The sequence below is a fragment of the Salvelinus sp. IW2-2015 genome, linkage group LG6.2 (genome assembly GCF_002910315.2).
Source record: "Salvelinus sp. IW2-2015 linkage group LG6.2, ASM291031v2, whole genome shotgun sequence".
In the NCBI taxonomy this organism is placed as follows: Eukaryota; Metazoa; Chordata; class Actinopteri; order Salmoniformes; family Salmonidae; genus Salvelinus; species Salvelinus sp. IW2-2015.
The window spans coordinates 5,337,228-5,361,771 of record NC_036846.1 but is presented as its reverse complement, the minus strand read 5'-3'; the positions used below and the strand labels follow the sequence as shown (position 1 = coordinate 5,361,771).

The following is a 24,544-nucleotide window of genomic DNA, read 5'->3' as shown; positions in this document are numbered from 1 at the left end:
GATTTTTTATAAATCCATTTTAGAATAAGGCTGCAATGTTACAAAATGTGTAAAAAGGGAAGGGGTCTGAATACTTTCCGAATGCACTGTATGTATGTACTTGTCACATTGGTATGAAGAGATTCGGGAGACAGACGCAGGAATGCATAATATGGGTTTTATTTCACCCAAATTACGGCGTGCCGTGTAAGGGCACGGGGACAAAGACCAAACAAACACTATACAAAAACACAGGATTGAAACCCAAACAAAAGAGCGAGGAGTACCTCGAATAAATAACARACGCTCACAATGATTAACACACGGGACGAAACCCGTAATCATCTGCTCAATCCACAAGGGCATGAAAGCCCAAAACACACAGCACAGGTACTCACACGCACCAACGGACATTGTAACAATAATCGGCCGCCCAATGGAAACCAAAGGGCACATATATACAAATACAATCAGTGGGAATAGGGGACAGGTGTGCGTATTGAAAGTTCCCGGAGGGATCCGTGACAGTACTATATATGTTTTAATATAGTACACGTGTGTTGTATAGATTAATGTCTCGATGAATAAGTGGCTAAGTTCTGCAGCTTCAGGTTTATCCTCTCGCTCTCTCTCCTTCTCCTCTCTCTCTCTCTCCTTCTCTTCTCTCTCTCTCTCTCTCTCCTTCTCCTCTTTTCTCTTTCTCTGACCTCCAGTAAAGTCATGACCAGCTATAACTCACCTCATTATGGCCCTAATGGACCTCGTCAGCAACACGCTGGGACAGAGATACATCTCTCCTTCTCTCTCTCTTCCCTCTCTCTCTCTCTCCCCCCTCTCTCTCTCTCTCTCTCTCTTCTCTCTCTCTCTTCTCTCTTCTCTCTCTCTCTCTCTCTCTCTTCTCTTCTTCTTCTCTCTCTCTCTCTCTCTCTTCTTTCTGACCTCCAGTAGAGTCCTGTCCTGCTATAACTCACCTCATTATGGCCCTAATGGACCTCATCAGCAACACACTGTTACAGAGATACGTCTCTATCTTCTTTCTCTCTCTATTCTTTCCATGCACTGTACCTGTCTCCTCTGCATTCCCTTGCTAACCCTCCCTGCTTTCTCTGTTTCTCTTTTATATGCATATGAGACTGTCAGTGGTGTCTTGTCAGTGGTGTCTGTCAGTGGTGTCTGTCTGTCTGTCTGTCTGTCTGTCTGTCTGTCTGTCTGTCTGTCTGTGTCTGTCTGTGTCTGTCTGTCTGTCTGTCTGTCTGTCTGTCTGTCGTCTGTCTGTCTGTCTGTCTGTCTGTCTGTCTGTCTGTCTGTCTGTCTGTCTGTCTGTCCTGTCTGTCTGTCTGTCTGTTGGTCTGTGAATGATGTGAACAGCAGTGCTTGTCTTCCACAGTTTTCCCCGTCTGGGGTTGGCTGTGCAAGGGGGCGAGATGTTTGAATACCAAACCAACATGTACTGTAGACTACATCTGCTTGTCTCTATCTGTATTCTATACAGTCCTCTATGAACCAACCCATAACAGTGGCTATAGACTTAGAAAYAAGTGCTATCTAGAACCTAAAAGGGTTCTTTGGTTGTCCCCAAAAGAGAACCCTTTGAAMAACCTTTTTTTGTTGCAGGTAGAACCCTTTTGAATTTCATGTAAAACCCTTTCCAAAGAGGGTTCAACATTTAACCCAAAAGGGTTCTACATTTAACCCAAAAGGGTTCTACATTTAACCCAAAAGGTTTCCACATTTAACCCAAAAGGGTTCTACCTGGAGCCAAAWCGGGTTCTCCTATGGGGACAGCCGAATWWCCCTTTTGGAACCCTTTTTTAGGACTGGACTGAGTATTTTCTTATAACCACTGTGTGAACATTTATGTATTGCTTTCTTCCTCACGTATGAAGAGAACATATTTAGGTCATGCATCTGTTCAGCCGTAGCTCTGAACAAACCCACTTTTAGGATCAATTAAGGAACAGTCTGTTCTGGTGCCAGTTGGCTCTAGACTAACACAACTGTGATGTCTGTGTGTTTAATGTCCCTCGTCCTTAACTGATCAGTGGTGTATCTTCTCTCCTCTGGCCTCAGCTTTAGTGCTGGATCTTAATAGGATCAYTGGGAGAGAGGGAGGAAAGGATGAGAGAAGAGAGGAGAAGAGATAAGGGGATGAGAGCTGGGCCAGCAAACACATTATCTTAATCACCACTGACCCCCTCCCACCCAGCTAACTGACTGAGAGAATAATAGCTACAGAAGAGACATTTTCTCTCCCTTTACTAACATGAACGCTGACTTGCTGTACCCCAGGGTCCCTACAGGGGGAGCACCAGCGCAGACTGTACAAGGAGCTGATGGCCAACTACAATCGTCTGGAGAGACCAGTGATCAACGACTCCTCTCCTCTTCTGGTGGAGCTGGGAATGACTCTGCTGCAGATCATAGACGTGGTGAGGGAGGGAGTGTGTGTGTGCGTGAGGGGGGCGGGGGGGCATCACTGTGTTAGCTACTTGTTTATGTGAGTGGAGCAATGGCGGTCGTTGCCGTTTAAGATGAGGTAGGATGTAGGATGATAATCTTTTTAATGAGCATGGCCTTATTTCTATTACAGCATATTGGATGACTTCCATACATATTCCATTCACCCAGCTCAATGTAACATTGATAGGTTTAGGATACTACATGATACTAGAATTATCCCTATACCCATCATGAGGTTGCTCCAARCTAGACTTACYAATTAAAATGTATAACGTAGGTGCACAGGTCGGGAGAATTTTMAGTAATCAAGGTGACAGACAGTGACACATTCAATACCGCCTTGCACATTCTTTCCTGCATCTAGCCGATCAAGGGTGTAATCATTAGTCCAACAGAGAGTTTCTATTGGACAAATTCAGGTATGTTTATCACCGTTTCGTTCCGTTTTCTTCCATTTAAGAAATGTTTTTCAACAGAATCAGCGCAATAAATACATCCCTGATCACACGCAAACACAGTTCACTTTCATACCAGACACATACTGTACAAACAGCTCGTTGTATATATATTTCCTTCTCACATCTATCTACGTTCTCTCCTCTCACCTTTTCCCTTCGCTTGTGGACTTCGGTGCACAACACATCAGGCGAGAAAACCTTTCCAAGCCAAACCTTATCATGACTGCTAACCGTTACACACAGCCCACAGACTTGTCATGTCATAGTCAACATAGCTACMAGAACTAACGTGTTATTAAACCCGCTACAATCATGCAGTAGACTGTAGTCAGCAGCAATCAGTTTAGCAGTTACYCCAGTGGGCCCCGGTGGCAATACATTTATAAAACCAAAAGCTTACATTTACTTGGAAGAGGTCCAGTGTTGGTTAGTCATAGCCAGTTATCTAACATAGCATCCCTCTTTGTTTGACCCGCGTGTTTGAGTAGYCTKAACTATACTGAACAAAAATATAAGATGCAACATGCAACAATTTCAAAGATTTGAGTTACAGTTAATATAAGGAAATCAGTCAATTTAAATAAATTCATTAGGCCCTAATCTATGGGTTTCCCATGAATGGGCAGGGGTGCAGCCATGAGTGGGCCTGGGAGGGCATAGGCCCACCCACTTGGGAGCCAGCGATCCCGCAGGTGAAGAAGCCGGATGTGGAGATCGTGGGCTAGTGTGGTTACACGTGGTCTGCGGTTGTGATGCCAGTTGGACATACTGCCAAATTCTTTAAAATMATGTTGGCTGATGGTAGAGAAATGAARATTCAATTATCTGGCAACAGCTCTGGTGGATATTCCTGCAGTCAGCATTCCAATTGCACGCTCCCTTAATACTTGAGACATCGGTGGAATTGTGTGACAAAACTGCAGATTTTAGAGTGGCATTTTACGGTCCCCAGCACAGGGTGCAGCTGTGTAATAATGATCATGCTGTTTAATCAGCTTCTTGATATGTCACACCTGTCAGGTGGATGGATTAACTTGACAAAGGATAAAATGCTCACTAACAGGGATGTAAACATATTTGTGCACAAAATGTGTGTGTGTGTGTGTCTGTCCCAGACAGACTGACACACACACACACACAGAGCACGGTTTCTGATTAGCAACAGCTGCTGCTGCTGTGGTTTTGGAGCTGTTTTGGTGGCTGGATGGCCTCTATGGAGAGAGTGTGTGTGTGTGTGTGTGTGTTGTGTGTGTGTGTGTGTGTGTGTGTGTGTGTGTTGTGTGTGTGTGTGTGTGTGTGTGTGTGTGTGTGTGTGTGGTGTGTGTGTGTGTGGTGTGTGGGTGTGTGGTGTGTGAGTATTAGTCTATGTGTGTGAGTGTGTATGTGCATGTTCTTCACTTATTGGCTGTAGTTGCTAGCCATGTGAAAAGACTTGTCCTGGACCTAGACCATACTGTATATTCATACAGATGCAGCACCTGTGGTTCTGATTTGTAATTTGACTAGACTGAATGAAATCTATTCATTTTCTCTTTTTTATGCATACTTTTGAGCACAATATTCTATGTTTGTTTTCTAGTACAATATTCTATGCTTGTTTTCTCTCATACATTTTTTTAAGGGTATTTCAGGGTTCTAAGAGGTTTTCCACAAATTACTTAATTCTCTTTTCTCTGTCGTTTTTCCTCCATCTGCCTCCTGGGGTTTAACTGGGCCGTGCTACTGTTCACTTCTGACACCATGCAACAATGTTGTGTGTTGTGACTGAACAGAGACAGGGGAGAGGTGGCTGAAGTTAACCTGTACTTTAATACAGTAACACCCACCCCCCCAAGCACCGTAGTACAGCTCTATCAGTGTACACCATTACAGGCCAGCCTTGGGAAGCCTCAGTAAGCATGTCCATAGTGAGCCACTCTTGGGAAAGCCTTTCTTCGTCTCCCTACGGGGTTTCCATGTGTCCCCAGCAATGGTATACTCCAGAGTTAGCATGTGTTTGACCGTGAACACAGAGTCACCCCTGACCATGGCGGTAAACAGCGCTCCCTTAGTGTTGATGTAACTTCCTGGTATGGCGGTCCACTGTCCCGTGGTGATGTTGTAACGGTCCATGAGGCAGCGTAGGAAGTCGTCCGAGGGCCCATTGCGCATCACATACAAATTGTCCCTGTGGGCCACCATACAGTGTCCGTAGCTCTGCGGCCTTATCATCGTGGTGGCTAACATCCACTTGTCCTTCGCCGGGATGTACTCGTAGATATCCGTGGTGTCTGGCGGCCTCCAGAAACACACAAACATCCGCCTTCGGGCGATGGCGCATGCCACAGCTGCCACAGGCCGTGGTGCGGACTGCACGAACGCCCATTCTCCTGTGGCTACATCATAAGCCTCGGCGGAGGACATGGTTATTTTCTGGTGCTCACCACCGATGGCGTACAACTTCCCCTCGTGCCCCAGAAGGGTGAAYTCGGCACGGGGCTGTTGGGGTCCAGGAAGCACGCTCCACGTACTCGTCCCTGGGTCGTAGCAGAAGCCGCCGTCCACCGTGCCTTTGCCATAGCCGTAAATACCCCCCACCACATACAGCCGGTTGTCCAGGACGGCGACGCCCGCCATGGAGGTGCTGGTGTGAGTGGGGAGGTCTGTTAGGTGCCTCCACTCTCCCTCCACCTCGTCCAGGTAACACACGTTCCTAAAGGAGTCCTTCAGCAGCTCCATAGAGGGTGAGTGGGTTCCCAAAGCGACGAAAGATGCTGGCGACAAAGACTCTGCATACCGRACCAACTCCTCTGGTAGCGTGCTTGTTGCCTCCCCCTTCAGGTCACTATAGGCYTCGCAGAGGAACAGGGCAGCACAGTGGAACAGGTTGGGTAGACCAAAGATGGTCGCCGCATGGTAGAGCAGGAGGCAGTTGTCAGAGTCAATGATATCGCAGAGGTGCTGGGACAGTGACGCCACCTGGAGAAAGGCAGCACATTCCACGGCCTCTATTAGTTCATCCGGGTCCTGTAAAGAAAGTTTCTCGCCCCTGCACACTGCCAAAGCGATCAGGAAACCCCGTGCATGCACTCCTCCTTTTAGATGCAGCTCATCCTCCTGGCTCTCCCTCATGCCAGACCGGAAGAGCGCGCGGAAGTACTCACTGCACTGCTCCAGCAAAGCCCGGTCCACAGTTAAAACGCTCCCCTCCACCCTTACCCTCAGAGAGCCTGCCTGCTGCACTCCCTCCCCCAGCTTGGGGCTCTCACTTTGGGCTTCGGCAGCTCTTTCGAGTCCCTGGCTTCTGGAGGCCTCCATCTCATTCTGAGGTTCCTCTACCTCAAACTTGTTCCTGGTGACAATACACTATTGCAAAGTGACACAGGCTAGGACTGACAAGGTTTTCCCCAGGCTTGATGATATTTCAAGGTGTGCTATGAGTGTGCAGAGTTGTATTACCGCCTCTCTGCCTGCTCTGAAAATAGAATGGTGCTAAAGATAGCAACAGCACCGCTCACTAGCGTCTGATAGGAAGGGAAACTGTTGACATCTAAGCGACATTACAACAGGCTGCAGTTGAAAGTCATAGGAAGCCCTCCATTGACTACGTCATGAATAATGAAGTAGGTACAAACAGAAATGACATTTTTACTGCTACTGCTTAACTACCACCAACATTACAAACTGCTATTACTATAAATGATGAAGACAATAACAATATGGTCAAATAAAGTGTTGCATTATATAAAATGACTGTTATTATGCTAACAACTCTAATTGAAGTTTGGGGAAGCTAATTTTCACCATAAAAACGGACCTTTATAATAAAGCATTCCATGCATCATCGCATTTCCGGCCATTTGCAGACTACTGTAAGATAGCCTACTATTCGTAATGTGATGAGTAGATTGGATAGTCATAATTTAGGCTGTTAATATACTGTAACTCAATCACTGTTTGCTAAAAAGACTGTTCAGTGCATGGCTGAACGAGTATAGCCGTAGAGGCCTAGGCTATATATAGGCTATACCAGATAAGTTTCTTCCTTCTTTGCAAGGGGAAAAATGTGGCCTTTTATAAACACATTTCATGCAATTCTACTACACTTTATATGACTGGAGATATTAGCAGAATCTTTTTTATTTTGAGAAATTACAGGGTAGCCTACTCTGCTGACACTGACAAACAGACATATGAAAATGACGCTGTCCATATAATAGGCCTGCGAGAAGGGGAGACACAAATAGAAAACGACATCCAGTGGAGGAGGAAATTATTGTCCCAAAACAAACTTTGAKGTGGCACTGAGCCAACAATGATAAAGAGTGAATATGCTCAGTGCACACTCATCGGGAATATGGCCGATGCACTCCGCTGGTGCCAATAAACTATAGGCCTACTGTTGTTCGCTCAATTGAGTTGAGAATTAAGGAAATTCAATTAGCATAATACAAAAATCTTATACAAATCGATACATCTGTTTTTTTGCGTCGGATGCGTCTCAATCCACCACATCCGGGGATGTTGCATTTCCGCATCAGCGGTGAAAGGTGACAGAGATAGAGCGGTGTTTGTCAGAACATGAGACATCCCGAAATTGTATCTTCTCACAAGCGTCTTGGGACTCATACTAATATGACCCCTCTGTGGAAAGGTGAGACTCTCACGAACACGTACATGTTGGTTGTTTTGCCAACAGGACTCACAAGACTCATCTGAAGGTCCCCCAGTACCAGTTGAACAATGAATGGAAGTACACTGTACTGTATATAGAAAAGTATGTGGACACCCCTTCAAATTAGTGGCGTCAGCTATTTCAGCCACACCCGTTGCTGACAGGTGTATCAAATTTTGCACAGAGCCATGCAATCTCCGTAGACAAACATTGGCAGTAAAACGGCCTTACTGAAGAGCTCAGTAACTTTCAACGTGGCACTGTCATAGGATACCACCTTTCCAACAAGTCAGTTCGTCAAATTTCTGTCTTGCTAGAGCTGCCCCAGTCAACTGTAACTGCTGTTATTGTGGAGCATCTTGGAGCAACAACAGCTCAGCCGTGAAGTGGTAGGCCACACAAGCTCACAGAACGGGTTCGCCGAGTGCTGAAGTGTGTAGCTCTTCCTCGGTAGTGCGTCTGTCCTCTGTCCTAGGCTACATAAAGAAACATTTTAAAAAGTTATGAGTTTGATGCAACAAATCACAATGTTTAGCTTAAAATGTAGATAAACTATTATTTATTAACATTATTAGCACAAAAATGCGCTCAAGGCAGTAGGGGACAGGCGAAAGTGCTTTTGGCTACCGGACAATGAAAGAAAGTTGAAAACCAATAGAGAAATAGGTTACTGGTTTCAATGGCATATGGAAGTCTTTATAAAGTTATTGCCTCCACGGATATGGTGGGATTTTGCCTAGGCTACTTTGAAGCAAGGTAAAACATGCCTCATAATATGTAGTAAAGTGTTCAGGGTTTCAAACACTTAAGTATATATTTTCAAAATGCATACTGCCTCCAGCTCATTTCAAATTGGTTTGTGATGCGTTGATGAAGCCTGCCTTCATTGCCTATGCATTTAAATGGCAAATGGGAAGTGCGCTTCAATTACCAGTTGAGAAATAAAAATAGTATCTATTTTTAATCGTGGCCCAAAAACTTTATTTAACTCACAATTGCATTTAGAATTGTAGGGCAATGATTAGGCTTATAAATGCGCGGATTTTCTGTATGCTCTGCATCTGTATGCTGTGCGCATGCGCAAGTACAATCAATAACGAATATACACGCACCAATTTAATTCCACWAAATTATGCAATTTAAACTATAGACCGATAAGCATGATTGGTGAAATGTATTTCCATCAACTGGTATTTCCATCAGTGAATAGGATTTTTACATTTTTTTTATTTAGACAATTGGCCGGTGKCAATTTTATTTATCGGCTTTTAATTTTTGGTATTGGCCAAAAGCCAGCTATTACCGGCTAACAAAAACCCTGGTGTGTGCGAGAAAGAGAGTCTCACCAGAGGGATGCTAATGCAGCATATTTTTTGCTTTAGCAAAGATCTCGAAACTCTGTCACACTTTCCCCTTTGCTGTGTGTGTGTGTATATGTGGTGTGTGTGTGTGGTGTGTGTTGTGTGTGGTGTGGTGATGTGCGCGCAGCGCGCGGCGTGTGTGTGTGTGTGTTGTGTTTGTGTGTGTGTGTGTGTGTGTGTGTGTGTTGTGTGTGTGTGTGTGTGTGTGCGCGCGTGTGTGCGTGGCGGTGCGTGTGTATGTGCAGAAAACACTGTGGATATTGCACCACATTTACATTCCTCTCACAGTCAGACAGGACCCCATGGCTGAGGACTCTGACACATGGACACATCACCACCCTATAGTAGGCGTCTAATCCATATGTCTGGTCATTAGGTCCTCAATATCCTATCATTTCATATCCAGACAGGCGGAAGACAGACAGACGCTTTAACACACACACACCCACACACACAACACACACACACACACACACACCACATCACACACACACACAACTCACACACACACACCCACACACCACACACACACACACACACACACCAACGACACACACCACACACAGCCACACACACACAGAGAGAGAGAGAACTACATTGACCTGTGAAGGGTACTATAAATCATATTTTATAATTGTCCATATTAAATCACCAGGCATATTTGTTTACAGTACATCTAGGAGAAGGTCAGTAGCCAAATCCTCTGTTCTACATGCTGTTTAATGATGCTGAGAGGCGTTTCTCTAATTTAAACAGGACACAGCCACTCCTCTCGCTCCTCTTCTTGTATCTCCTTCTGTCTTTAGTCATCCACGCTCCAAACCAGCTCCATCCCATCACCACTTTCAGTCAAACTACTCCATCCCATCAGCCTCTCAGTCAAACCTGCTTCATCCCATCACCTCTCGGTCAACCTGCTCCATCCCCATCCACCACTCTCAGTCAACCTGCTTCATCCCCATCACTCTCTCCCTCTGTCCAACCTGCTCCATCCCCATCACCACTCTCAGTCAACCTGTCTCCATCCCATCACCAACTCTCAGTCAACCTTCTCCATCCACATCAGCTCTCTCAGCAACCTGCTCCATCCCATCAGCTCCCTCAGTCAACCTGCTCCATCCCCATCACCACTCTCAGTCAAACCTGCTCCATCCCATTGCAGCTCCCTCAGTCAACCTGCTCCATTCCCCATCACCACTCTCAGTCAACCTCCCCATCCCCATCACCACTCTCAGTCTAACCTGCTCCAATCCCCAATCACCACTCTCAGTCAACCAGCTCCAGCCACCATCACCACTCTCATCAACCCATCTCCAGTCCCCATCACCACTCTCAGTCAACCTACCCCCCACACTGCCCATCCCATTCACCACTCTCAGGCAACCTCTCCAGCCACATCAGCTCTCTCAGTCAACCAGCTCCAGCCCCATCACCACTCTCAGTCAACCTTCTCCATCCCCATCACCACTCTCAGTCAACCTGCTCCATCCCCATCACCACTCTCAGTCAACCTGCTCCATCCCCATCACCACTCTCAGTCAACCTGCTCCATCCCCATCACCACACTCAGTCAACCTTCTCCAGCCACATCAGCTCATTTAATAATCTTTGAAATCTAAATGAATCTGTGTGCACATGTTAACAGCGTCAAGACAATGGTTAAGAGTGTTAGGAGTGTGTAAGGAGTATTAAAAGTGTTCAACATGTTACTGTACAAAATATAGTCTTAAAAGTGTGTAGGGTGTGTTAGCAGATTAGGAGTGTGCTTGTGTTCTCCCTTCTCCATATTCTGTTCTCTGTCCCGGGCCCTGGGGCAGTGGTGTTTTTCACCTTGGCTGCCAGTCAGTTGTTCAGAGCTGTAGAAACCAGAGTCTGTAAAACACACAGAGAGAACAAAACTGTTTGTGTTTTAAATATAGCTGTTACAAAAGCCAGATCTCTGATCCCATTCGTCAACCAGACTCTGAGGAAAGAGGAAGAGGAAACAGAGAGGGCATAGAGCCGTGCGTAGCCCAGGAGAGCATGCACAGTTCCCCTCAGGGCTAGGGGAGATTTTACATTTGCTCTGAAATGTTTGTTGTTGTGTGTATTGGCTTTGGCTCTGTGGTCTGGTTGTAGCTTTAAAAATGTAAAATAATGTAACCTTCATTTAATTAACTAGGCAAGTCAGTTAAGAACAAATTCTTATRTACAATGACAGCCTAACCCGGCCAAACCGGCACTGGGCCAATTTGCGCCGCTCTATGGGACTCCCAATCACAGCCAGATGTGATACAGCCTGGATTTGAACCAGGGACTGTAGTGATGCCTCTTGCYCTGAMATGCTATGTGCTATGTGCTATGGTTCCTTTGGTGTGATCTAGTTCAGGCTCAGGCCGGAACTGTGGTGTGTATGCTGGTGTGGTCCTTTGTCTTGGTCCAGTCTGTTGGTCAGGTCTAGTTGAGGTCTGGTCCAGTCTGTTGGCCAAGTCTAGTTGAGGTCTGGTCCAGTCCTGGGGTCTTGTCTAGTTGAGATCTGGTCCAGTCTGTTGGCCAAGTCTAGTTGAGGTCTGGTCCAGTCCTGGGGTCTAGTCTAGTTGAGGTCTGGTCCAGTCTGTTGGTCAGGTCTAGTTGAGGTCTGGTCCAGTCTGTTGGTCAAGTCTAGTTGAGGTCTGGTCCAGTCCTGGGGTCTGGTCTAGTTGAGGTCTGGTCCAGTCTGTTGGTCAAGTCTAGTTGAGGTCTGGTCCAGTCCTGGGGTCTTGTCTAGTTGAGGTCTGGTCCAGTCTGTTGGTCAGGTCTAGTTGAGGTCAGCGTCCAGTCCGGGTCTTAGTCTAGTTGAGCTCTGTCCCAGCCTAGGGTCTAGTGCTGTTGAGGTTTTGGTCCAGTCGTAGGTCAGTCGTATCGTTGACGGTCTGTCGCAGTCCTGGGGTCTAGTCCTAGTTTTAGGTCTGGTCAGGTCTGTTGGGTCGGTCTAGTTGAGGTTGGTTCCAGTCTGTTGGGTCGTCTAGTTGAGGCCTGGTCCAGTCTGTTGGTCAGGTCTAGTTGGGGTCTGGTCCAGTCTGTTGGTCAGGTCTCATTGAGGTCTGGTCCAGTCCTGGGGTCTAGTCTAGTTGAGGTTGGTCCAGTCTGTTGGTCAGGTTCTAGTTGAGGTCTGGTCCAGTCTGTTGGTCAGGTCTAGTTGAGGTCTGGTCCAGTCTGTTGGTCAGGTCTAGTTGAGGTTCTGGTCCAGTCAGTTGGTCAGGTCTCGTTGAGGTCTGGTCCAGTCCTGGGTCTAGTGTAGTTGAGGTCTGGTCCAGTTGTTGGTAGGTCTATTGAGGCTGGTCCAGTCTGTTGGTCAGGTCTAGTTGAGGTCTGGTCCAGTCAGTTGGTCAGGTCTCGTTGAGGTCTGGTCCAGTCCTGGGGTCTAGTGTAGTTGAGGTCTGGTCCAGTCTGTTGGTCAGGTTTAGTTGAGGTCTGGTCCAGTCTGTTGGTCAGGTCTAGTTGTGGTCTGGTTCAGTCAGTTGGTCAGGTCTCGTTGAGGTCTGGTCCAGTTTGGGTCTAGTCTAGTTGAGGTCTGGTCCAGTCAGTTGGTCAGGTCTCGTTGAGGTTGGTCCAGTCCTGAGGTCTAGTCTAGTTGAGGTCTGGTCAGTCTGTGGTCAGGTCTAGTTGAGGTCTGGTCCAGTCTGTTGGTCTAGCTAGTTGAGGTCTGGTCCAGTCAGTTGGTCAGGTCTCGTTGAGGTCCGGTCCAGTCTGAGGTCTAGTCTAGTTGAGGTCTGGTCCAGTCTGTTGGTCAGGTCTAGTTGAGGTCTGTCCAGTCCTGGGGGTCTAGTCTAGTTGAGGTCTGGTCCAGTCAGTTGGTCAGGTCTCGTTGAGGTCAGTCCAGTCCTGAGGTCTAGTCTAGTTGAGGTCTGGTCCAGTCTGTTGGTCAGGTCTAGTTGAGGTCTGGTCAGTCTGTTGGTTCAGGTCAGTTGAGGTCTGGTCCAGTCTGTGGTCAGGTCTAGTTGAGGTCTGGTCCAGTCTGTTGGTCAGGTCTAGTTGAGGTCTGGTCCAGTCGATTGGTCAGGTCTCGTTGAGGTCTGGCCAGTCCTGGGGTCTAGTCTAGTTGAGGTCTGGTCCAGGCTGTTGGTCAGGTCTCGTTGAGGTCAGGTCCAGTCCTGGGGTCTAGTCTAGTTGAGGTCTGGTCCAGTCTGTTGGTCAGGTCTAGTTGAGGTCAGGTCCAGCTCGGGGTCTAGTCTAGTTGATGTCTGGTCCACTTGTTTGTCAGGTCTCGTTGAGGTCAGGTCCAGTCCTGGGGTCTAGGTCTAGCTTGAAGCTCTGGTCCAGTCCTGGGGTCTAGTCTAGTTGAGGTTTGGTCAGTCAGTAGGTCAGGTCTCGGTTGAGGTCTGGTCCAGTCTGTTGGGTCAGTCTAGTTAGGTGCTGGTCCAGTCTGTGGTCAGGTCTAGTTGAGGTCTGGTCCAGTCTGTGGTCAGGTTAGTTGAGGTCTGGTCCAGTCAGTTGGTCAGGTCTCCGTTGAGGTCTGGTCCAGTCCTGGGTCTAGTGTAGTTGAGGTCTGGCCAGTCTGTTGGTCAGGTCTAGTTGAGGTCTGTCCAGTCTGTTGGTCAGGTCTAGTTGAGGTCTGGTCCAGTCTGTTGGTCAGGTCTAGTTGAGGTCTGGTCCAGTCAGTTGTCAGGTCAGGTCTCGTTGAGGTCTGGTCCAGTCCTGGGTCTAGTGTAGTTAGGTCTGGTCCAGTCTGTTGGTCAGGTTTAGTTGAGGTCTGGTCCAGTCTGTTGGTCAGGTCTAGTTGTGGTCTGGTCAGTCAGTTGGTCAGGTCTCGTTGAGGTCTGGTCCAGTTCTGGGGTCTAGTCTAGCTTGGGGTCTGGTCCAGTCAGTTGGTCAGGTCTCGTTTGAGGTCTGGTCCAGTCCTGGGGTTCTAGTCTAGTGGGTCTGGTCCAGTGTTGTGACTCAGGGCAGGGCAGTGAGACTCAGATGGTGAGGGGGCCCATGGGTCCTGTCTGGGAAAGGCTCAATGCATGTTATAACGTGATTGGTTAACGGACGAGCACCACAGCTGCCAACGCTCCACTGGCATGGGTGTGTGTGTGTTGTTATGTGTGTGTATTGGTGGTGTGTGGTGTGTGTGTGTGTGGCTGTGTGGTGTGTGTGTGTGTGTGTGTGTGTGTGTGTGTGTGCGTGTGTGTGGGTGGTGCATCATGCAGAGACGTCTTTAGTTAGTTTTTCAGTCATGTTGAACACTGAATGTGGCCCAACTTTGACCTTCTGGATGATGATTTGATTTGATGCATAAAAACAACGAGTAGAGGAGAATGCGCCACATGATTTTGGGGAAATTTCAAAGGAATAGCTACTTTAAGCATGAAATCTCCCTGGTGTCAACACGTCATATTTTACCTTTCAAACTAGCCTACCTGTCGCCATAGCTACAGCACAGCTCTACACATGGTTCACTGTATACAGCTTTGAGACAATAACAGGACTGCTTGATTAGGTGTAATGGTTTAATCACTGTCAGTAATGTCTCTAGATCAACAGTCATAAACTGGTATTACAGTAGCTGATTAGCAAAGTCAATTTAGCCTTTCTGACACGATGGTCATTGATTAGGRCATGCCACTGCAAACCAACAAGCTAGGCTTCAATTGTTAGCGACACAGCTTGTATTAACCTAGCAGATAGAGTATAAGCTTAACATAGTCCAAATGTTCTCAGAGCCTGCTTCTGTTAGCATAGCACAGTGGATATTAGCCAGGATACTGTAAGTTGGTGATTTGCTAACTGTGGAGTTAATCGTTTATTTACTACCTTTGCGAAGACAACATTTTAGGTCAGGTCCCCATTCCCCCCTGACACACTCACTCACACACACTGAATACATCACACATTGATGTTGTTGCTGCAAGTCATTTCTTGTGAGTATGATTACAGGGAGTGCAAAGGGCAGTAAGGGGGGGCAACACTCTTTTATGCTATTTATACTTTGGCACTTAAGATAATGCTGCATTTGATGGGCTGTGGTGTTTGTGTTTGTTTGTGGGAGAGAGAGAAATGAGAGAGAGCGGGAGAGAGTGAGAATTACTTTTCACATTCCACAAAGTCTTGTTAATAGTTTTCTACATTGTGCTAGCTAATTATATTGCAAATTAAATTCCAATCTGTGGGTGTCTYTTTCCTGCTTGTGTCGGGGAGCCAGTTAGTTTTGATTGGCTTCTGGCTCCCCATAGACTCCAATTAGACAAGCATCAGACACCAGCCCAGACACGTTGTTAGACTTAAAGCGACACTCTGGAACTGTTGTATAATTTCAGCCAGTAGTTTGAAAGTGGTGCTCACYAGCTAAAACTGATTCCCATTTTTTGTGTATTACGTCATCCATTTCGTGTGATAAGATACGAATTTTGCAATTTGTGTGATATGTTACAAATCCAATTTGTGCAATATATTAAAGGGAAACTCCAKCACATTTTCATTATCTTCAGCATTATACCATTGTCAACGTATGTGAAACAGKGCATTTCTACGTTTTGTAYAAAGTAAAAAAGTTCTACCCGATGACATCTCATCATGCTTTTTAAACTTTTAATACTACGGTGTGATGTCACAGAGAAGCATGTTTTTAGGACCTTTCTTATCTTTTTAACCGTAGATCATAGAAACACGTTGTTTTCACATATCTAGACACTGGTTTGGTGCTGGAGATGATGAATATGAGGTTGAAAAGTGGTGGAATTTACCTTTAAGAATTTGTTGTGCTTAAGATCCTGGAGTTCATCTTGAAGGGATAATGATATGATAACAATCTTAAAACATTCAGATGGGAAATATTGTTTAAAGTGCCTATGTCTGAAATTTCAAAGATGTGACTTCCATTTTTTGTGAAARTTTCTATTGGACTAATGAGGAAGACAGTGAATTTGCGTGTGTTTGTGTGGTTGGGGGGTTCCCATGGTAAGGGATGCCATATCCAGCACAGGAGGCTGCTGAGGGGAGGACGGCTCATAATAGAAAGGGAGTGATGTTGCAACCAGCCACCTGGGATGTCCAGTGACCCTCACAGCTGAGCGATGCAGGGCTGTACAGTCGGTGACCTTGAGTTGGTGGAGGGTTGATATTTTGTCTTCATAAATTTGACCCTAACAGCCTTCAACACCCACCAAGCCCGCTCCCATCTGCTAGTCAGACACAATTACTGCAGGATCAGAACACACACATTGAGGAGAGGGGGATCTGCAAGCTGTCGCTACACACACAAGTACACATTCCCTTTAGAAAGAATGGCACTGTCTTCATCATCGGGGTCATTTGATGGAATATATTGTCACATAGCCTCCACTCTCAGCCCTACGTTTTAGAAGTGAGTGTTAGTGATTGATAGAGTGGAAGAGAGGCAGAAACCGACAAAACTGAGATAGACTAAGAGACGTCCTGTAGAGAGAGAGAGAGAGAGAGAGAGAGAGAGAGAACAACATAGGAGGAAACTTATATCTGGCTAATCACTTATTTACTCAGATCAAGCAGTCTGAGGTCTGTCTCTCTGCTGTGTTGTTTAGGTTCATGGGGCTTGTTGTTTAAGATTGAAACGAGGCGCCGACTATATGCTACGTGCCTCCACTGAACCCAGTGCGTATAAAACACTGTGGTTACATAAATGCGAGGTTTCACAGTCCAGTTGTTTTGTACCCATGCCAAACCAAAAGCAGACAATCATCAAAACCTTASCCTTTTCTGTTTACTGTAATGACTTCCTGTTGTAGCCATTGAATTGAATTGTTCTTACCTTCTGTCTTTCATCAGGATGAGAAGAACCAGGTCTTGATGACCAATGCATGGCTACAGCTGGTGAGTAAATGGTTGAGGACTGAATGACACACAATTACCTATTATTTTCTCATGCATAAAATTGTACAATTGTATTCGTCACATGCTTTGTAAACAACAGGTGTGGACTAACAGTGAAATGCTTACGGGCCCTTCCCAACAATGCAGAGAGAAAGAATAGAAAAGTAAAATACGGAAAATATATATAATAATAGATACACAATAACTAATGTTAACATGGCTGTATACACTGGTACCAGTCGATGTGCAGGTGTACGAGGTAAWTGTGGTAGATACATATAACTAGGAAAATAGTGACAGATAGTAAACACTAGCAGCAGTGTATGTGATGAGTCAAAAAAGTTAGTGCAAAAAGGGTCAATGRCGATAGTCCGGGTAACTATTTAACTAACTATTTAGCAGTCTTATGACTTGGGGGTAGAAGCTGTTCAGGGTCCAGGTTCTAGACTTGGTGCATCAGTACCGCTTGTGGTGTGGTAGCAGAGAGAACAGTCTATGCCTTTGGTGGCAGGAGTCTTTGACAATTTTCAGGGCCTCCCTCTAAACTTAACGCTGACACCGCCTGGTATAGAGGTCTTGGATGGAAGGGAGCTTGGCCCCAGTGATGTATTGGGCTGTGCGCACTACCCTTTGTAGTGCCTTGCGGTCAGTGTTGAATGCTGAGCTGTAGTCACTGAACAGCATTCTTAAATAGGTAATCAAATAAAATAAAATCTAATTTTATTTGCCACATACACATGTTTAGCATATGTTATTGCGGGTGTAGTGAAATGCTTGTGTTCCTAACTCCGACAGTGCAGTAAGATCTAACAAGTAATATCTAACAATTTCACAACAATACAAGCAATACACACAAATCTAAAGTAAAGGAATGGAGTGTCAGAGCGGCATAGACTAAGACACAGTAGAATAGGATAGAATACAGTATATACATATGAGAAGAGTAATGCAAAATATGTACACATTATTAAAATGACTAGTGTTCCATTATTAAAGTGTCCAGTAATTTCTAGTCTATGTATATAGGGCAGCGGCCTCTAATATGCTTGTGATGGCCATTTAACAGTCTGATGGCCTTGAGACAGAAGCTGTTTTTCAGTCTCTCGGTCCCAGCTTTGATGCACCTGTACCGACCTCGCCTTCTGAATGATAGTGGGGTGAATAGGCAGTGGCTCTGGTGGTTGTTGTCCTTCATGATCTTTTTGGCATTCCTGTGACATTGGGTGCTGTAGGTGTCCTGGAGGGCAGGTAGTTTGCCCCCGGTGATGCATTGGGCAGACCGCACCGCCCTCTYGAGAGCCTTGCGGTTGCGGGCAGTGTAGTTGCCGTACCAGGAGGTGATACAGCCCYCYGTTGCGCCTTCTTCACCACACTGTCTGTGTGAGTGGACCATTTCAGTTTGTCAGTGATATGTACGCCGAGGAACTTGGAYGTTTTTCACCTCCACTGCGGTCCRGTTGATGTGGATAGGGGGGGTGCTCCCTCTGATGTTCCTTTTGTCCAAGTGGGAAAGGGCTGTGTAGAGTGCAATAGAGATTGCATCATCTGTGGAGCTGTTGGGGCGGTATGCAAATTGGAGTGGGTCCAGGGTGTCTGGGATGATGGTGTTGATGTGAGCCATGACCAGCCTTTCAATGTATTTCATGGCTACAGATGAGAGTGATCTTGGGTGATAATCATTTAGACAGGTTACTTTGCACAGGTTTCTTGGGCACATGGACTATGGTGGTCTACTTGAAACACGTAGATATTACAGACTGGGCCAGGGAGAGGTTTAAAATGTCAGTGAAGACACCTGACAGCTGGTCAGTGCATGCTCTGAGTACGCGTCCTGGTAATCCGTCTGGCCCTGCTGCCTTGTGAATGTTAACCTGTTTAAAGTCCGTACTCACATCGGCTAAGGAGAGCGTGATCACACAGTCATTCGGGAACAGCTGGTGCTCTCATGCATTGTTCAGTGTTGCTTGCCTCGAAGCAAGCATAGAAGGATTTGTTATAAGTGTCCGGATTAGTGTCCCGCTCCTTGAAAGTGGCAGCTCTTTAGGTCGGTGCGGATGTTGCCTTTTAATCCATGGCTTCTGGTTGGGATATGTACGGTCACTGTGGGGATGACGTTGTCGATGCACTTATTAATGAAGCCGGAGACTGATGTGGTWAACTCCTCAATGCCATCGTATGAGTCTCGGAACATATTCCAGTGCTAGCGAAACAGTCCTGTAGTTTAGTATCTGCTTCATCGGACCACTTCTGTATTGAGCTCCTAGGCTTGGGCGGTTTCCAGATGTTCATATTGTCATACCGTCCTTCTCTCATTCCAGGATTTACGSTATTACCGGCTTAGTACACAAGGGGGCGGCAAAGAAATCTATGAAGATTATTGGGCATCTGTTACCAGAATGCTAACAAAATTAGCAAAGGTAATAGTGAATTTCCATGGAGGCTGCTAGCTAAATATGCTAACGAGCGCAAATGAAAATAAACTAATTGCAAAGATGGGCAATCCAGCTCATAAAGTTATACATGAATAGGTAGGAGCTACCAAATGTCATTTTTGGTGAGTTTGGACATTTAGAAGTGAATATGAACAAGAGACTGTGGAAATGAACAAAGTTTTGACGCATGCTTGTCTGCTCTGAAGCAGCATGTGTACACACCATGTCTGTCTTGAGGTGGTAGGGCAACGGCCCTGCTTGCTTTGCMCGGAGAAGATGGGGGAGGAGCAGACAGGCCAAGAACAGAGAGAAGAAAAAAATCAAAGGAAATCAAAAGAATACATTGGCAGCTGTACAGACAACCACATCCGAAGTGCTTTGACTTCTCAAACATGGCAGAAAGCTGACACAATATGATGCCCTGTCACCTTATTATTTCAGTAACTTACTTGGATAACGAGCAAATTAAACTTAGGGGTCACGTTAACGCAGAATTCTTCATTTTTCACACAAGAAAATAAGATAAACCGTGTAAGAAATCTTATGCTGCGTTTTGTAAACTCAGATTTAAAACTTTTAATGTAATTTTTGCTGGGCATCAGACTCATTTTGTGCTTCAGTTGTACTTCTCCACTCAGATGAGTATTCACTAACAGGCATTCTGTCAGCAGACAGCACTCTGACTGATGGGCAGCTTTTTCTCTGCTACTTTTCTCGGTGTAGCCAGCCTACTTTTCTCCGGTAAATTCCGAGATTATATTTAAGCAAAACATTCGATAATGTAGCTGGCTTCTATGACAAACATTAGAAACATGATGGCAATGAATAATTTTTGCAAAAAAGGAATTTACTTGTGTGGCTACCAACCAAATAGCATTACACTTCTGTTCATGAAAATTAAACTATTTTCTGTGAAGGAAAACTATAGTTGCACATCCCTGATCATTTTATTGAAGCAAAAAACAACAACACTGACTTTCAATATAAAACGCCACCCCTGTCAATACACAGCTGGATTCACTTGCTCCCTCTTTCTCCCGTTGTGCTATTTACAAACAAACATGTGACTGGCTCAACTGTTCTGAGTCAGTCTCCTCCTGACTGCAGGTATTTACTTAAAAAGAAGCTACAAATATTAACATTGATTGAAAAATGTAAAATAAATAGTTTCAACAGTATTGATGGTTTTGAAAAACTATCCCGTGGCTATTTCCAAAAACTACGATACACGGTATGTCATTGGTACTTCTTGTTTGAGTTTTTTTTTATTGTAACCAGGAATCGGGAGGATATAGTTATGGTCAGATTTGCCAAATGATGGGCGAGGTAGAGCTTTGTATGCGTCTCTATGTGGGGAGTAAAGGGGGTCTAGAGTTTTTTTCACCTCTCGTTGCACAGGTGACATGCTGGTAGAAATTAGTTCAAACTGATCTCAGTTTATCCTGCATTAAAATCACTGGCAAGGAACGCCGCCTCTGGATGAGCAGTTTTGTTTGCTAATGGCCCTATACAGCTCGTTGAGTGCGGTCTTAGTGCTAGCACTGGTTTGTGGTGGTAAATAGCATATTCCCCATCCCACCGAAGAGACAGTAACACCATCTCAGATTGATATGCCAGAGGGGTTGTCTGGTAGGATCACATCCTAATAGTTGTATATTGAGATATCAATAGCCTGTCCATATTGTCTCTTAAAAATATTGCTTCTGTTGAGTTAAACCTGACAGTTATTTTTTGCATATTCTGATCTTGATCCAACATATTGGATTGGACAGCTTAGATTGCTTATCCTGATGTTCTGTTGGTAATCTGGAGGATACATGCTTTCAGAGAGTTGATGAGGTTGGATTTCTGGAAGGGGCATGCAGTCCACCTTATTTAGTCTTGTCTCTGTTATTGACATGACACACAACCGAAAGAGCAACGCCTCCACTCTCCACAATCATTACAAACAGACTTAAGACCAATTTACATTTCCCCATTAATTTATTAATAGTGTATTTATTTWTMTATTCATTTACCCCTATATATAAGTCTTGCAATTATTCATTATTTTCCTATTGTCCAATTAGGACGCCAGCCTCAATGTTCTAGCCAATCACTCAGCTAGTCAATGTTGTGTGGATTATGCGACACTGGCTTTGGCTCATATCATCAGAGAACGCCCTCAGGCTCAGAGTGCTGCCACAACCCTTCAGTTGACAGACTGCCAAGACACAAGCTCAGACTGGATCTTTCATCAGAGAATCAATGAAAAGCCCCCACCCCTCCCTGTGAAACTTGGCGGAAGACATTTTTGACCATCTTTCTGGGTTCTGTCGTCAGTATTTGTTTAATGTGCCTCTCTTCTGTGTGACTATCTCTAATGTGTTTCTCTGTGTCCTGCCCTCAGTACTAGAGGTCTTCACGGTTCCAACAAGTTAGACCCGTTCCGAAATGGACCCGGGGCTCTCCCACCTGGACTCTATATATGCATAAATTCCTTTTTTAAATATAGAGACCCATTCCGAACGGACTTGAGGACAACCGTACCCGGTCCATACAGACCCGGGATCCGAGTGAAGAAAGCCGCAGAAAAGCCTATTTTGTTTGCTATGTTATTATCTGGAGCGAGGGAGACATACATGTAAACAGAGCCAGTGAGCCACTATACCAGGAGGCAGGGGAGGACCTGTGCCATGTGTGTGAGTGGAGTGGGGTGCAGGCAGCAAGAAGGGAGAAAGAGAATGTCACTAGCCAAGCCGAATCACTCGCACTGATAGACTAACTTTTTAGGGATAGGGGGCAGCATTTTCACTTTGGATGAATAGCGTGCCCAGAGTGAACTGCCTACTACTCTGTCCCAGATGCTAATATATGCATATTATTATTACTATTGGATAGAAAACACTGAAGTTTCTAAAACTGTTTGAATGATGTCTGTGAGTATAACAGAACTCATATCGCAGGCAAAAACCTGAGAAAAAAATCCAAACAGGAAGTGGGAATTCTGAGGCTGGTCGATTTTCAACTCATCGCCTATTGAAATCCCAGTGGGATATGGATCTGTTTGCACTTCCTACTGCTTCCACTAGATGTRAACAGTCTGTAGAACGTTGAATGAAGCTTCTACTGTGATGTTGAGCCGGATGGGGGCTGTTTGAGTCAGTGGTCTGGCAGAGAGCCAGGTCCTGGTCACGCGCATTCCACATGATAMCGACTTGCGTTCCATTACTTCTATAGACACAAAGGAATTCTCCGGTTGGAACGTTATTGAATATTTATGATAACAACATCCGAAAGATTGATTCTATACTTAGTTTGACAAGTTTATTCGACCTGTAATATAACTTTTTGAAGTTTTCGTCCGAAGTTCGCCTGGACCTGCACGAGCGTTTGGATATGTGTACTAAACGTGCTAACAAAAGTAGCTACTTGGACATAAATAATGGACATTATTGAACAAAACAACAATTTATTGTGGAACTAGGATTCCTGGGAGTGCATTCTGATGAAGATCATCAAAGGTAAGGGAATATTTATAATGTAATTTCGTATTTCTGTTGACTCCAACATGGCGGAGAAATGTTGTTTCTATCTGAGCGCCGTCTCAGATTATTGCATGGTTTTCTTTTTCCGTAAAGTTTTAAAAAAATCTGACACAGCGGTTGCATTAAGAACAAGTGTATCTTTAATCCTATGTAAAACATGTATCTTTCATCAAAGTTTATGATGAGTATTTCTGTTATTTGATGTGGCTCTCTGCAATTTCTCCGGATATTTTGGAGGCATTTCTGAACATGGCGCCAATGTAAACTGAGACTTTTGGATATAAATATGCATCGAACAAAACATACATGTATTGTGTAACATGATGTCCTATGAGTGTCATCTGATGAAGATCATCAAAGGTTAGTGATTCATTTTATCTCTATTTCTGGTTTTTGTGACTCCTATCTTTGGCTGGGAAAATGGCTGTGTGTTTTTTGGACTTGGTGGTGATCTAACTTAATCATATGTTGTGTTTTCGCTGTAAAGCATTTTTTAAATCGGACACGATGGGTAGATTGACAAGATGTTTATCTTTCATCTGCTGTATTGGACTTGTTAATGTGTGAAAGTTACATATWAAAAAAAAAAAAAAAAYAAATTGAATTTCCTGCGCTGCCTTCTCAGCGGAATGTTGTCGAGGGTTCCGCTAGCGGAACGTGTGTCCTAGAAAGGCTAACTTCTAGCTGATTATATAGTTCCTGTCTTAACTGCATCAAACCCGAGAAAATAAGCATGTTAAGCTAGCTAGCTCATTAGCTAGGCATATAGGCTACTGCGCTTTTCCCTGTCTTTCTACAACAACGACTCGACTCTATTCGGATAATACAGTGGCAGCCTACCTGTTGGCTCTTGGTCGTTGTAGCCTATCCTTCTCACTTTAACTTTGAATTCCGTCATTTTAATTCTATCTTCCATTTGATCTCCTAACATGCTTGTCACACATGGCGGCTCGATGACTGCAGTGCCTCTTTGATGGTTTGTGATTGGCTGACAACAACAACAACAAGCTATACGTGCCAATCTTGTGAAAAGCCTGAGCAGCAGCAAAATTCTATACTTCTTTCTTTCTACTGCAGCAGGCCCGTCTGTACGGGCTCTTACTGGCAAATCAGTTATAATTACACATACACAACGAGACCGGTTAGAATCAAATCAGATCCAACCTAGACTCGTGAGATCATTACGAATTCTCAGGGTCTCAGGTATTCAGGTACAGGTGGACCTGAATATGTGTCTCTCTGTGTTCTGTCCTCAGTGTGGACTGATGTGTCTCTGTGTTCTGTCCTCAGTAGTGAACTGATGTGTTTCTGTGTTCTGTGCTCAGTATTGGACTGATGTGTCTCTGTGTTCTGTCCTCAGTACTGGACTGATGTGTCTCTGTGTTCTGTCCTCAGTACTGGACTGATGTGTCTCTGTGTTCTGTCCTCAGTACTGGACTGATGTGTACCTGAGCTGGAACCCAGAGAAATACCCTGGGGTTCAGAACCTACGTTTCCCCTCCAGCCAGATCTGGACCCCTGACATCCTCCTCTACAACAGGTGAGCTCCCACATTCCTCCTCTGCTCCATCATCCTCCTCTCTCCTCCCACAACCCCCCTCTCCTCCCATCATCCTGATCTCCTGCCATGATCCTCCCCTTCTACAGATGAGCTCTCGCTTTACAAGAGTGGAACCTCCATCCCCTGTTAAATGACAACTTTGGGATGCAGCATTTATGATTGATCCTTTCTTGGGATGAATTCGAGCTGACATTGTCTTATAACCAACAGCATCGGAAGCGTCTGTGTATCTGGCATCACTCTGCCTGGAAGGACAGGTTTGAATAGGAAATATGTTTACAGAGTGTTTAGTGCAGAACTCCCTCAGAGTGTGTGTGTGTT

General features: G+C 45.2%; 2 protein-coding genes across 2 annotated transcripts in view; one reads left to right on the top strand and one right to left on the bottom strand.

Moving 5' to 3' along the window:
* Positions 1-24,313, top strand: part of LOC111965499 (neuronal acetylcholine receptor subunit alpha-7) — a 57,273-nt gene extending 32,960 nt beyond the window's left edge. The window contains exons 2-5 of the mRNA XM_070444143.1: positions 2,269-2,408; positions 16,659-16,703; positions 24,093-24,202; positions 24,310-24,313. Of these exons, the coding sequence (XP_070300244.1) occupies positions 2,269-2,408; positions 16,659-16,703; positions 24,093-24,202; positions 24,310-24,313 (299 nt within the window). The remainder of the gene's footprint in view (positions 1-2,268; positions 2,409-16,658; positions 16,704-24,092; positions 24,203-24,309) is intronic.
* LOC111965724 (kelch repeat and BTB domain-containing protein 13) lies at positions 4,485-6,341 on the bottom strand. The gene has a single exon (XM_023989984.1). It carries the CDS (start codon positions 6,192-6,194, stop codon positions 4,764-4,766), a length of 1,431 nt encoding a protein of 476 aa, XP_023845752.1. The 5' UTR covers positions 6,195-6,341; the 3' UTR covers positions 4,485-4,763.
* Positions 24,314-24,544: the final 231 nt, after the last annotated feature.